The 15692-nt window shown below is 46.2% G+C and overlaps 1 protein-coding gene across 2 annotated transcripts in view; it reads right to left on the bottom strand.

Annotated features, from left to right (window-relative positions):
* Nucleotides 1-15692, bottom strand: part of RNLS (renalase, FAD dependent amine oxidase) — a 76590-nt gene that overhangs the window by 4605 nt on the left and 56293 nt on the right. For both annotated transcript variants that reach the window (XM_074874119.1, XM_074874120.1), the window contains exon 5: nt 14491-14664. In XM_074874119.1, the coding sequence (XP_074730220.1) occupies nt 14491-14664 (174 nt within the window). The remainder of the gene's footprint in view (nt 1-14490; nt 14665-15692) is intronic.

The raw sequence follows: 15692 nt of genomic DNA, 5'->3' as shown, positions 1-15692 counted from the left end.
GGCTTTTTGCAAAATTTGCAATGGTTTTCTCATTGCAATAAACCTAGCTCCACATATGTCTCCTAGAGGAACCTCAAGGCATTCCCACACCCTGTAAGTAGCAGCTGGAAGGAGCAGGGAATATACTGGAAGCAAACTCTCCCTTTTTCCTTCCAGACATTTCAACAGGCTCTACAAGGAGGTCAACCACCTGGTGATTGTGGCAAACTGGCAAAAGAGAACAAGAAGAAACACGTAAAACTGCTCTGTAGGATTTTTTCCAGTCAAGTCTAAAATAGTAATGGTTAGTGCCCCTACAACTGCAGGGCACTCACAGGCACGTGGTCGCAGCTGCCCACCTGCAAAGTCTTGTTTGCGTGGTGGTTGTGGAGGTGAGGTTTCCCACAGGGCTACACCTGCAGCTGGGACTAATGTTATCACTGGCAACCGTAAAGGGGAAACCCTTTACCAAAGGCTGAAGCTCACCCAGCCATGTGGTAAGATTAAGGTATTGGATGATGTGCCCTTTTTTTTTTTTTTTTTTTTTCGGATGGAAGATTATTCTTGGGAATTGAATGGCTCTGCCACCGTTCGTGGGGATGGATCCCCAGGGGCTCAGCACTCCACCTACGGCCGAAGGCACGTGAAGACTCTGAGCACGCCAGATGTAAAACAAGCCAATTGCAGCCACAGCCACTGCCAGCCTGATGCACGCAAGCCACGGCACCAACAACAGCACAGCTCTGTCAGCGAGCCACCTCCTCTGTCTGAAGAGCCGGAGGAGTGCGGGCAGCCGGGTCACCACAGCCAATTTGCTTACACACCTGGATCAGACTAATTTACATTCCTCCTCCCTTGCACATTTGAAACACGTGTCCCCTTAATGGGGACAACCTCTGCAACACAGAAATACATCAGGCTTGAACATGAAATCATCACAAGATAAAAAGGCAAAGGACAAAAAAAGAAGAGTGTTGCATTACTGTGAAAAACATCTGCTTCCTCTATAATTGGTTGCATATTGGCCATGCAACAGTATTTACATAGTTGAAAGGCTAGAATAAAACCAATACATTTATGGAGGGGAAGAAGGGGAACAGAAGCCAAGGCAGGTTAGCTTGAGAAATCAGCACCTCCTCTTGGCCTGCACAAGGGAACTCAAATTTTGCTGCTCTGGCAACTTCCAGGAAACCAATGTACAGTTGTCTACATGCACGGGTTTGGGGAGTGTGAACCTTCAATACAGCTTCAGTCCTCGTGCAAATACGTGCAAGTGAGCAAAACTAAAAAAGAAGAGTTTGTCCCTTAAAAATCAACCAGGCTGAAGTGCCAGGGGAGGAACTGAAGGCAGCTCAAGTGCTGATGTTCATCACAACAGACTTGGAAATGGCCAAGCTTCGTTATGGCTGGGGCTGGTTGTAGGTCCTCTACAGCAAGGGACTTGTGTCCCTGACAGCATGTTGGCTTGTTACCTTACAGACTTGGTCCAGACAGCCAACAACCAGCAGCCAGAGAATCTGCCTAGAACAGTGGATTTTCAGACGCAGTGATTTCCCTGTGCCAAGGCACGATGAGGACCCAGTAGATCCTTGTGTGAGTCATTCCTGCTGGGGCTGTTCCACTTCGAATGAGCAGGATGCATTTGCTGGAGCAAGGACACGACCCTGGGTTCTGCTATATTTCAGCTACAAGTTCAAACTCACCAAGCTGGTTGTTAGATTAAGCGGTTCTCTCTCGCTCCGTTAATTACACATTCCCTCTTTTGGAGGCAGAAAGCCTTCTCTGGCTAAACGTTTGTTTGAATTAGCACATTCCTAGAAAAATATTTTATTTTCATCAAATGAGCATTTTATGACCAAGGAACCCACAAAGAAAGAGGCAGTTGAACACCTTCTGACCAGTTCTGGTTGTTAGGTACCAAGCTTGATAGAAATCTTTCTCTCTACTGTGTTGATGAAGAGATCTCCAGCTTCAGATCCCTTTGAGAAGATAACAAATTCCAGCTTTCCAAAGGCAAACAAAAAGTTTCTCTGATAAGCTCTCTGTCCTGGGCTGATCACTTCAGAATACACTACCGAGGCACAGCAGTACCAAGTCCTAGAACCCACAGCAAGCATGAAAGCAATGGCTTTAATTTCAGTTGGAAGGATCCCTTCACTGAGTCACTTTCCTGGGTGGGCCAGCTCAGTCAACCCTTGCTCTTGAAAATCGGCAAAATGTGGCAAAAACGGTGGGAAGATGTTTCCTGGTTGTGACCAGGAATGCACCCTGACAGGCCACATCTGAAGGCACCGAGCCATGGTCCTGCCTTTTCTTAGAGCTCTCCATTTCCAAGTAAGGCAACCCTAAAAACAGAAGATCACTCACTTCACTCCCTGGGTTGGGCTCGCAAGCTCTGTTTTCAGCAAGTACTAGAGCTCTTTTCCTGGGTGATTTCCTGAAGAATCCAGAAGTTTTGAGATTGTTTCCTATTATAACCAGAGGTGCTGATTTTACTCTCTTGTGTCTTGGGCTTGAAAGTGAGTCTTAACCATCGGGGATGGACAGGTCCAAGATACCCACTCGACATGGATTTGGGATGACGGCAAGGCAGATCTGGAGACTAAGACTGTAGAGTAAAACAAGGACCACTCTTGTCTAGAAGCAGAGGCTCAGTCAAAGGGGCCGTCTTCCTGAGCTCCAATGAACTGACTGACTGAGTCTAACATTCAGCCTCAGACTCATCTTCCCAGGATTCCTCCTGCCACCCACACCACCTTTCACAGGCTAGCACAGGACATATCTCTGTTTGCAACAGCTTTTCCAACAGTCTGGAAAAACGTCAGAAACGCTACTCAGTCTCTCCTTCCCATTTTGGGGGAGAAAACAGGTATTCTGGTGTCTCTACATAGAGACTGTCAGGGACAGAAGACCAAGTGGGGAAGCCTATTAGGTACCTAGGGATTTATTGTAGTCTACATGGTATTTTGGCAAATTCTTCCACATAAACTTGGCAAAAAAGTTCATTAAAAGACATCTAAGCATTTTAATAAAATAAATTTCATTGCTTGCTGTGACTTGTTATAGCCAATGATTCTTGGACAGGGCCGCCTTCTTTCAAATCTCTCATCTCTTCCATAGCATGTACAAAACAAGTTTCAGGAGAACAGGCAGTTTGTTGAGTTTTTAATTCCTCCTTTGAGCTACTGATAGTTTGGAGAGCTTCCAGAGGCCACTGAGTCACAGCCTTCCAGTACTGAAATGTGCAGCCTGCAAGGATCAAGTTTAGCCTCAAGCTTTTTTCTTTCTTCTGCAAAAATACTGACTAAGAGAGGAGTTTAAAATAGATTTTTCCCTGAAAGCAATGGGGGTATCTCAGCCGTGATGAACTGGGTATGAACGACTGTTCAGCTGTTGCAGGAGTAAAACCATCATTTTCCTCCCAACACGTTTAGATGAGGCTGCAAGAGCTAGTTTAAAAACGAGGCCTTCTGGCAGGGCTTCTCATGCGATTTTAATTTCCTTTATTTGTGGCAAAGATGTAAGCCGTCCATGGCCATGCTAGCAGATGACGAAGTAGCATGGGAGATGTGGCAAGCCCGGGAACGCTCGGCAGTGCGAAGGGTAATGATCTGAGGGTGAATGGAAGCAGCATAAAAGCTTTCATCTGCTCCCAGTTCTCCTCCCCTCTCATCCCAGCTGCACTGCAATTAATCCGATCAGTTGATGCAGTGGAGGGCATAAGACTCCGGGTAGATCAGAGCTAGAATCAGACAGCAGAGTTGGCTCTAGTTTATACCTACTTAATGAGCAAGGAGCCACTCTGCCAGCACTGGCAGCGTCCTCGGCATCCGCAGTTGCTGAGGGACCCCACTGAAAACCGCTGAAAGCAGCAAGCTTGCGCCTTCCTCTGTCCAGCCCACGCTGCACCGCCGCAGCGGTGCCTGTCCCCCGGCCCCTCTGGCCTGCCTTCGTTAACTTGCACCAGGAGGAAAGTGGATTTTTGTGCAGAGACCCTGTTGAGGCTGCGGCCAGCGAGGGAAGTGCCTACACCATCTCATGCAGCAACGGCAGTTTGGCGGCCGCAGTTTGTGCCCGAGCTTTAGACTCCTCTTCCCATGGCACGGGGAAGATGGTATACTATAACTACAGCCTTCCTTCGCTTCTGTGTTAAGTCTTCCTCATTTTACTGTTAATTTCTTTTGCTCTGCTTCATCGCACAGGACCGACACAGGCAGAAAGTAGATGCAAAGCAACAAATGTGAGGATAAACACATTCCTTTCAAGACTTAATTTTGCTTCCATGTAAACAGAAAAGAACTGTGCAATCACTGGCGTATCGCCCCATCCAGCCCAACATCCTGTCCACGACGGGGAAGGTGTTTGCAGGAGCTGCTACATCCCTGCTTGGCCTGGCAGCAGGGGCTGTGCAGACCCTGCAGACTGTGAGGCTTGTAGGGCTGGGAAGTGGGGCTGAGCCAGGCTCTGATGTGGGTCCCAGATTTAACACAGCCACCCTCCTTGGGATGTCTTGGCCACCACCACTATCTACAGGCAGTTGTTCTGAGCAGCCTGCAAGGCTGAGCAGAGTAGCAGGGATGAACAAATGCCAGTTTTTTTGTCTCAAAGTCAAAGTATGAAGTTCCACCAGTTCTCCACAGACAAGTCTAGTCCACAAAGACCTTATGGGAGATGCTGAAGCACTTCAGACCAAAGTCTGGCTACACTGTCAGTCTTATCAGCAGTGTCTTCTCCTCTTAGCAAGTCTGAAACCACGTACATGGAAAAGGAAAATGGATGAATTGAAGAGACGGGAGATTAAATAAATGCAGAATGAAGTAAGTCCATAATTTAAAAGTGAGGATCTAATTACATCTTCCACATCCTAAAGGGAAGGTGACAGAGATGACAGAGCCAGACTCTTCTTAGAAGTTCAAAGCACCGGGACAAGAGCCAATGCGCACAACTGCAACAAGAGAAAATCCCAACTGGACATGAGGATACCGCCCCTTCCTGTGTGAGCAGGGCATGCCTAGGACAGGGCCCTGAGTGGTGGGGGTCTCCATCCTTGGGCACTGCCCCGACTCACCTGGACACTTGCTGTAGCTGTGACACTTGCTCTTTTGGGAGCAGGGTCAGGCCAGAGACCCCCACCCCAGTGCCTCTAGCTGGAGTCAGGTAGGTTTGTATAAGCCCATGAAAACAGACACCAACGAGTAATATGAAGTACAAGGTGTCACAGGTAGAGCACATATCTGTTATCTGGAAGGGGTGCAAAGGACAAAGCATGAAAGCAATTAGAGCTGACCATACACTGCACTTCAGCCAGTTACAACTGAATTAAGCACTAGCAAAGTCTCCCCATGCTGAACTCTCTGGGGAAACTGGATCTTGACCTATAACCTGGGAATGAGGGGAAAGGCGTTTAGATTGTGAGCAGCAGAAGGCGGCCATCAGCTTCTTAACACTTCAGGACTGTGTCTCAACACTCGTCACTAATTCCCAGCTGGAGGAATCACACAGGCTGTGTAAAGAAAGAGACGGACAGAATGCTGACAGTGAGAATTTATGCAGGATTAAGCCTGTTAAGAGTATTATCTTCCAGAAAAAGGATGGGGCTAATAAAAGATGCCCTGGAGAAGAGCACAGAGAACAGAGCCCAGGGCCACTTCCCCAGCACAGTGGCTTGTGGCTCATGAGCATCTGGCACCAGAAAGGTGGCTCCTAGCTTTGAGTAACACATTTGGTGTGGAATTGTAAGATGGAAGAGCATGGTGTCCTGGGTAAAGCTGCTCAGCAAAGTTGCTCGGGCTAGAAGCACAGCTGTCACTGTTACGGTGGGATAAAAAGACTCGTGGGCAAAATCCTCCATGCACTCTGTACTGCAGGACAGTGACAATATGAACAGCCCATGCTGCCAAGTCCTCCCACGGAGACCTCCTTCCACTCTGGGAAATTCTAAGATGATATTAAGGGTGTAAAGTCAGCTCCTGTGGTGGCCATGACCTCCTTACCATCAGTCTCAGGGAAGGTAAGACAGAGAGATCACTAAAGCATAAACAACTCCATAAGCCAAAACATAACTTCTCGGAGAAAGCCCACAGTGGATTATCTGTCCACCAAAATCTTCTCCCTTACAAAATGCAAAAGCTACTTTTCTCTGGTGAATCTATGCCAAGGTCATGGTTCAGAGTCCCTAAACTCAAAAGACATTTTAGAGATTAGCTGCAATCCCTGGGATCCACTGAGGCCTGAACTGTCTTTAGCACCATCAGAGCCTGAAAGTCACAGGATTCATTTGGTATCTATCATGCTCTGGAAGTGTGACAGGTCGAAAAGTAACTGTGGAAGGGGAGGAACTGGTGGGTAACATGGATTTTAAGGTGGAGAAAGGGGACAGAGCGCAGTGCTCTTGGGACTACATTAATGGCAGAAGGTACCCTAAGAAGGACCCATCTGCCCTCCAACACTGCCCACGTGGCTAGCAGTGGAGACTTGGCAAAGACGGGGAGAAGCAGCTATAGCTTCTCCTACTATCCCTGAGAAAGAAGAAGCCAACTGGATTTGTCCAAACAATGATATTCTAGGAGAGAAAATCATGTCTGAGTACCATCATGGAGCACGTCTTGCAGTTGCTTAGCTGAAAGGCTTTGAGGCAAGAAACCCTGTACCACAAGGGACACGGTGTTCACTGAGGTGCCAAGGACTGGGTGTTCAGAGAGGCTGATCAGCCTCGACCTTAGAAGTGGTTGTGCTGGTCTAGGACTGAAGCACATTTGTGGAAAAGCATGAGGCAGCACGGGCTGCAATCTGCATGCCCTGGAAGCGCCCTGTGGCTCACAGACTCTGCAAAGCCCATAAATCCACCAACCCTCAGAAGAATGAGATCTACTTTGATAAAGGCCTTTATCAGAGTAGCCAAGACCTGCAGATCAGTTTGCAGGCTCCACAGACACATCTGCAAAAGGTCCACAAAGAGGATTGAAAATTTTTACTTGTTCAGTTGCGCTGACATTAAAACTTGCTAGACAGCTAATGTGGACAAGGCTTGATGAATTGCCTGGTTTTGCCAAAGGGGCTTGGTTGGCCTCCCTTCCCAGTTAATTTATTAGTGTGTTCAGAAAATACTCAGCAGAGCATTGTTTGCCTCAGAGTCACAGGATTTAGGTAGGGAGGGACCTCAAGTCCCTAGTCCAACCTCCTACTCACAACAGGGGCCAGCTTCAAAGGCAGATCATAATCCTAGTGTTTGAGTGTTCAGCTGAATGGCTGAGAACCCCTCCAGTGCCAGCATGGGCACCACATTTCTTCTTCCTAGGGTTACAACCTCGATCCTAGGGTTACAACCTAGTCTCCAGAAGAAACCTGTATACGGATGTGATAGGCACACATCTTCCACAGGAACGTTTTCTTCCTTCCTAGAGGAACAGACAAGAGGGAATGGCCTCAAGCTGCGCCAGGGCAGGGTCAGACTGGCTCTTCGGAAGGATTTCTTTGCAGAAGGGGTTGTTGGGCGTTGGAATGGGCTGCCCAGGGCAGGGGGGAAGTCCCCATCCCTGGAGGGGTTGAAGAGTCGGGTTGACCCAGCGCTGAGGGATCTGGTGGAGTTGGGAACAGTCAGGGTGAGGTTCATGGTTGGACTGGAGGAGCTTCAAGGGCTTTTCCAACCGAGATGATTCTGTGATTCTGTAACAGCATCAAGTATTTTTCTCGTGTTCCTGACCAAATCGTGGAGTCAGAATAGATGTCAATAAAAACCGAGACATGGTTCCTTCCTCCTCCTCAGGATTTTTGAGTCTTAGAGGAGAGATGTGTTTTGCTATTCAAAACCCATTCTGGTCCTGGGTAGCATGAGGGGAAGGGAAAGGGCTCCATCACTGCCACACCAAACAAACCCTCAAAGCTAGGCTGTAAAGAAAATGCTGCTGGGTCAGCGCAGAGGGTAGCAGAGAAGCTGGACACATCCAGACATGCTTGGAACTGTATCCCTGCTCCCTGGGAGGTATCAGCAGGCTGCTGACAGAGAAGTCAACATGCAGGCTTCATAAAACTGTATCTAAAATGAAAAATAAAACAGTGATTAGCTTTACCACACCTAGCAAATAAACAAGAGAGATGGAGGTTTGCTTTCAAAATGCCACACTGCTATTTAGCAAAAGGGTTAGTGAGCTTCCCAAGTTATCCTCAGAAGTTCCCATGGTTTGTAAGGTCCCATATTCTCCCTGGAATAAAAACTGCTCTATCCACAAGGCACATTTTGGAAGAGTCTGTGTAAAGAACAGTGATAACTTTTTTATATTCAGAAATTCAGCATTTCATTAGCCTTACGTACAGTTTCTGATTAGTTTTCTAAAAGGCAGGCAGGGCAGGCAGGGGATTACAAAGCAATTGGCCATGTAATGAGGCGAAAACATAAATAACTCTTTAACTCTTTCATCTTCCAAAAAATTCTTATTTCAGTACTGAGAAGACAAAGGAATCTATATTTTAAAATTAAAAAGGATACTCAAGAATTACACTGATCCTGAAAACCTGTAAGACGAATCTTCCCTTTAAATTATATAAACTTGCAATCCTGAGGCGAAAGAGGGAACCGCTTCCATTTTTATGTGTCATCTATCTTTAGTCCTCCAGAATGCAAAGAGATGCAAAGACTGCGGTATTACAGAAATGAGGCTTGAAATAATTTATACTGAAGAATTCCCACTGTCCCCCCGACCAGTTATAAATATTGATGGGGTGTTTAAGGCAGCCAATCACACAGATATTTAATATTCATACATACCGCATAGGGAATTCAACATACACTTCTTGTAGGCTCTTCCTTATGTAATGTTCAAGCACATTACCTCTGCGGAAGGAGACACAATTTTATGAACAGCAGCTGAGATCCTCAGCTGATCCTTCTCGGAGGCTCATCACGCTCCAGATTACATTGGTAACAGCAGTATCAGAGAGACAGCTTTATTATTGATTCTTCTGCATAAATCGGGGAGAAAACAGATGTCACCTGCAGTCACCAGTAAGGAACTAGGCTGTGTCACAATGAAGAGAACTAATGTTGTGCTGCGGAGAATTGCTCCCAGGGACTGGTGCTGGTGCTTTTCCCAGCAGGCTCAGCCATGGGTCAGGCTCGCTACCTCCTCCCCATCGCAGCGAGGGGTAGTCCATCGCAGAAGACTGTATTCCTCTCCAGCAGTGTAAACAAAGACAAAACTCTGAGAAGTCATGCTGTTCTGTCTCACCCACCAGGACTGCCAGAAAGATGGCATGGTCACCTGGCCTGTTCTCCATTACAGAAGTTCAGCGGACATGCTGAAGAGAGTTTTTTTACAATTTAAAGAATAGCATTATGCTATAAATGTTTGAAGAACCAGCAACCCTTGAGCAGCCTGCACAAAGGAATTGAGGAGAAAACAGAAAGAGAGGGGATGCTGCCGTATCTCCTCACAAGAAGAGGCTTTATGAGTTTGCAAGTACTGTGCAACAAGCAGTGATTCAGAGTGCTGCAGCTCATCACGAAACAGCGACGCACAACGGTCCTCAGGAAAGCGCGTGGCTCTGAGAGCAAGCAAAGGCTCAGATTTTTTGAGAATTACAGACTGCAGCTCACTGGGTCTGCTAACAAACCCATCCTATTGTGTAACTATAACAACAAGGCTGTTTCAGGTATTTCACTGATAAAATATTAAACTTGTGTAAGAAAGAGTTTCACATCAGTTGTGGTGAACGGAGTTAAATCCAGTTGGCGGCCGGTCACGAGTGGTGTCCCCCAGGGCTGGGTTTTGGGGCCACTCCTGTTTAACATCTTTATTGATGACATAGACGAGGGGATCGAGTGCACCCTCAGTAAGTTTGCAGAAGACACCAAGTTGGGTGTGAGTGTTGATCTGCTGGAGGGTAGGGAGGCTCTGCAGAGAGACCTGGACAGGCTGGAGCGATGGGCTGAGGCCACCTGTAGGAGCTTCACTAAGGCCAAATGCCGGGTGCTGCGCTTGGGCCACAACAACCCCCAGCAGCGCTACAGGCTTGGGGAGGAGTGGCTGGAGAGCTGCCAGTCAGAGAGGGACCTGGGGGGGTTGACTGACAGCCGGCTGAACATAAGCCAGCAGTGTGCCCAGGTGGCAAAGAAGGCCAATGGTATCCTGGCTTGTATCAGCACTAGCGTGGCCAGCAGGGACAGGGAAGGGATCTTGCCCCTGGACTCGGCACTGGTGAGGCCGCACCTCGATGACTGTGTTCAGTTTTGGGCCCCTCACTACAAAAAGGCCATTGAATGACTCGAGCGTGTCCAGAGAAGGGCAACGGAGCTGGTGCAGAGTCTGGAGCACAGGTGTGATGGGGAGCGGCTGAGGGAACTGGGGGGGTTTAGTCTGGAGAAGAGGAGGCTGAGGGGAGACCTCATGGCCCTCTACAGCTACCTGAAAGGAGGGTGCAGAGAGGGGGGGATGAGTCTCTTTAACCAAGTAATGAGTGATAAACCAAGAGGGAATGGCCTCAAGTTGCGCCAGGGAAGGTTCAGACTGGATATTAGGAAGCATTTCTTTACAGAACAGGTAGTCAGGCGTTGGAATGGGCTGCCCAGGGAGGTGGTGGAGTCCCCATCCCTGGAGGTGTTCAAGAGGTGGGTCGACATAGCGCTGAGGGATCTGGTGTAGTTGGGATCTGTCAGTGCTGGGTTAACGGTTGGACTAGATGATCTTCAAGGTCCCTTCCAACCTAGATGATTCTGTGATTCTGTGATCTCTGCTTTACTAAATGAGTCAACACAGGGATTACCACGTCTCACACAAATGAAAAGGATAGTTTGGACTTTCATAGCAAGGGCTAGACTTTGCCTTTTGGCCTTCGAGGGCTAGACTACTCGCTTTTAGGTAGATGGTATACAGATGTAGTTATTTTTTGTGTAATGACATGTTTAACAAAGAGTCCCTTAGCAGAAAGTTACAGTTATTTCCTTTGGGTCTCTCAATGCCGTTTACTAAAACATTACTATTTGAGATGGTAACGAAGGTTAGATAAATCTCCATTAATTGTGGCTACATCAAAGCGGGTGTAGAAACCGCAGAAAAATCAAATTTCTGTTTGTGCCTGATCCATTAGTCACTTTTACTTATGCCTAGAGAACTGCAGCCATGCTCCTCTACCTGTTGAGGACGTACTCCTGCTAAGCGTTACAGCCACGTCTGATGGGCAGCAAAGCAATTTTCCCTCTTAAGACTAATGCAATGGAGGGCGGGATGCATGCAGGCACTTGAGAAATAACACACAACTCAATACATGGGGACGGTGTGCATGGCATAGAGGATGAACGGGGCAAATGGGACCATTCAGGCATCAACTGGAGAAGGTGATGGCTTTTTGGGAATGATGACTGCCCCGAAAGATCTCAGCTGCTTCACCCAGGAGACACAACATAAATCAATCTGAGCATTTCTGCTTTCTCTCTCTGAACGCTTACTTTATCATTGTCACCATCGTCTTCTTCAGATGAACCACGACCAGTCAAGGTTGAAGAATGGGAAGAGCGATGAGTGAGTGGAGCATGGTGTTAAAACATCAGTAATACCACCCCAAAAAGACAGCGAACAAGGGACAGCAAGGTGCTGCTGTGCCTCCCACTGATATGTTCTGGAGGTCAGTCAGAAACACAGAAAGAAAGATATAAATACAAAATACTTGCATATGTGCTAAAACAAACATAAAGGAACTTTAGATTCAAGCGTTTTGGCTGCAGTACTCCATATGTGTAAATAAATGTTACATTCAGCCCCCCTTGCCCATGTTGTCTTAAAGTATGTATTAGCAGCAGAGCTGTGCATGTGTTTGAAGAAAAGTGAATCACTTGGTGACCACTTTTGATTTTTATACTTCTGTAAGTCAGCTTTATTGAACACGACACAGGCATGCTTTCCAACCCTTCTGTGCTCGGCTCGAGTGCTCACAGCCAAAAATACTGCTCCAGCTAACATACACTGCTCTCTCCCTTGTACTACTTTTCCTGGAACAAAGTGCAAATCTGCAAAATGCAAGTTCACCGGGAAAGACAGTGCAGTCCAGGTGTTTATAGGTCACAAGGGGGGCCCTACTGGACAGAAATCATCTTCAGTCGCTGGCCCCCAGCTTGTTCCAGCCCTATGAAGAGATGCAATTCTCTCCCACAATAGGAGGGAAGTTTCAGTGAGAAAGGGATGTGTCAGCATTGATGTTCTGGTAATTTCTATGTATTTGTTAACAACGTGCCCCAAATAATAAGCTTCTATGCAGCAAGGACACTGTACGTAGCTATTTATAATTCCATTATAATTCCATATTTGTTGTTCTCAGTGCTGGTGCTTTAAGACCAACTATTGAAGCAGGTGAGGAAAGGATGGGTGAATTTCTCCCTTAGGCTGTGTCGTCTTCTGCACAGCTAGAATCGGGCAGCTGGGATGGAAAATACCAGTAGGTGTTATTAACTATCAAGTACTCATCATTAAACACAACAGTGGTGATAAAATCTTAGATGCAAGAAAATCCCCAGCTGCACATTGTCAGTAACAGGGAGACAATGCCAGAGGAAAAAAACATCACTCTCTATTTGGCTTTCCTTACGCTCTTTTTAAAAAAATATTCACTATTAGTCCCTGCTGGAGGAAGCATATCAGGGTGGACGCATCTTTGTTTTGGCTAGTTCAGCCATTCTTTTGTTTTATTTTCCCTCTTTTTCAGACCAACAGGCTAAATTCTTACGAGAAATAACAAAATTGGGCTCACTACAGTGGTGAGTTGGTTCATCACTCCAACTCCTTTGCTTCCAGCATAAACTGCTGTTTCTGAAGGCACTTCAAGAGCCATTGCTACTCAGCTGGCTTTGGTGCAGAGAAGGGCGTATTTGGAAGAGCTGACTTGAACTGTACTATCACCACACAAGGAGGAGAGCAAGGTCCTGTGCCTGACACAGGATAATGCCATGCATCAGTCTGGCTGAGCAACAGACCTTTCTGAAAAGATCAGGCTGGTTATGGTGGATCAACCACTGAATATAAGCCAGCAGTGCAAAGGTGACAAACCACATCGCATCAGAGCCTTGAGCAACACGATCTAACTCAGCAACTTCAAACCTTGTGTGGGAGTAGGAGCAGACGGCCTCCAGTGGTCCCTTCCAACCTGAATGACGCCAGTTGGTAGAGGCAGACAAATGGAACAGGAGGCAACACCCACAGTCTGAGCCTTGGGAAGTTCAGACTGCAGATGAAGAAACACTTCTTCCCCCAGCAGAGGTGCACCCCTGGGACAGGTCACCAGCCATGTGGGGGATCTCCATCCTGGGTTTTTTTTAAAACCTCAGCTAGAAAAGGCATGGCTGCCCTGACCTTGGGTTAGCACAGCCTGCTGTGAGCGGCAGCTGGAGCAGAGATCTTCAGAGGTCCAGGCCACCAGCACCACTGTTACACTGTCACACTCCTGCATGATAGCTTATTACCTGAAACTGCATCTTTATGGTGCAAGAGAGGGAAGGCATGACCAACCTTATGGTTGTTTTCTAGCATGGTGATGACATGTAGATATAAGGGTGACGGGCAAGGCACTAACATCACTGATGTCTGCAGACTGCCCACGGGAAACAATGAATCCCAACTGAACAAGGAAGACTGGAACCAGAAGTCTCCCAGGTCTAAATCTGAACATGCTTTGGCACAGTGATTTTGGTAATACTTAATAATTACATATTAGGCAGCAGCTGATTATGAAAATCCTTCCTTACTCTGTGACAGTAGATCACCACAATGGTCTGTAGGTTTTTCCCTCCACTTCACGGATGCAGTTAAACCTGGTCATCATCACAATGTGAGCAAGTAACAGAATCGGGAAGCGTTTTCAGCTCATAATGAACTTGATTAAACTCAAATGCTAGAGGTTTTTCTTGAGCTATTCCATGCAAATACACTCTTGGTATATGAAATACATTTAATAATTAAAACATATACTTACTCAACTGCCATCTTCCAGAAACAGATGAGAAGTGTCTGCCTTGTGGGATGTTCTCTAAGCTTTACCAAGCAGCTGTACTATGTGCAGCCATTTCAAGGATTTTCCATGATTATAAAAGCACACTGGCTAACTCTGAGTAAGACTGAACAGCCTCAATTATATAACTCATTACTACTTCCAAGCATGCTTAGTGGAAAGAACAGGAGTTGTAAAGTAATGGATGATGGGAGATAAATTGGCATGTGTATGAATCAATGTTTAAACAAAGGAACTCCAGCTCTTTCTTGGAATAGCAACATTTTGATGTTTCAAATCCCCTGACACTGGTTTCATAAATGCAGTAACGTAAACCATGTGCTGGGTGGTGATTTTCTGAGGACCTTCCCGCTTTCATTGTGTATTTTATTACAGGCCAAATGTGACATTAAATGCTATCCGCTGCGGCTTGGAGTTAAATACTTGCTCTGTTCAGAATAGCAACACTCAATTAAACAGCATTTTTCATGATCTACACCCTCTATTGTCACTGTGTTTAAGGGAAATAATGGGAGCACTGACCTATATTGCGTTTCTTATTATCGATGGAGATGAAGCGTATGCAGGGATTATCGGTGATGTACTGTGCAGCCCAGGGGACATCAATCTGTGTACCGGCTTCATAAAAAAGTACCAGAGCGTAGCGGGAGGAATAGCTTGCAGATTCCAGTTGCTGCTTTTGACTTTCATTAATTACTGGGGGGAAAAAAAAAAGAAAAAGAAAAATCAGACAATCTCTCTTCTCTCAGAACATTAAATATGCGAATGCTGTGGCTAAGCTGATTATTCCTCCCTGAAAATGACCACACTGCTAAAACTAAGAATTTAATATTAAGCCTAGTGCTTTGTAATATTTTTTCTGGGACACCTCTTCATGAAGTTTTAATGGCGCATTATGTAGAGTATGTCCTTCACACACAACCCTCCCCCATCTGTCGGTGGTTTATCTCCCAGTTCCCTGCTAGTTGCCTCTGACTTGAAACTTTGATGACTGGTGACTTTTTTCCACATCTTTTCTCAAAGGGTGAATAAACGGGAATAAGAGGTTTGGGTTGCCTCTAGCACATCAAGTAAATGATTGTACGACTCTTCAAAAACCCAAATGACTTCACATATCAACAAAAAGAACACAGGGACTCTTGAATCTCTGAGGAAAACAGCTCTGCAACTTCTGTGTTGCAATTCAAATGGATGAAGAAAACTCTACTTCAGCACACAAAGGATTCACCGTGAAGTTCAGCTCCTTCAGCTGAAGGTATTTTAAAGCAGTTTAGAAAATTTCAGAGCAAGTAGGAATCCATTCCTATGATTAACTCTTCTATCTTCTAATTACAGTGAGATCTGCTTTTTGCCTCAACTTTGTAATCTTCATAAAAAGCTGCACAAAGTAGCATGAGCCCCACTGTGCATTCAAATACTATTTTATTTAATGCCAGAGGAAAATACAACAGTTTGACTAGGTTAGGTTAGGTACCATGCCTCTCCTCCTACTACCGAATGGATGGCCAACACTTCTGTGAGCTGGAGCAGGACATGCAAAGACAAAATCACAGTGGTCTCCTGCTTGTATGTGAAACTGTTGGGCTTGTTTGGAGATTTGATATTGAGAGGCAAAAGAACAACAATTGAGGTGTTCCATTTTATGCAAAATTCAGCCAACATGAACATCTTGTATGAAGAAAGGAGCACCATGGCACTTCCCACAGGCAGGAGGCCAGGTGTTG

This window comes from Strix uralensis, chromosome 7, assembly GCF_047716275.1.
Source record: "Strix uralensis isolate ZFMK-TIS-50842 chromosome 7, bStrUra1, whole genome shotgun sequence".
Classification (NCBI taxonomy): Eukaryota; Metazoa; Chordata; class Aves; order Strigiformes; family Strigidae; genus Strix; species Strix uralensis.
The sequence above is the reverse complement of the archived record's forward strand: the minus strand, read 5'-3'. Positions and strand labels throughout refer to the sequence as shown.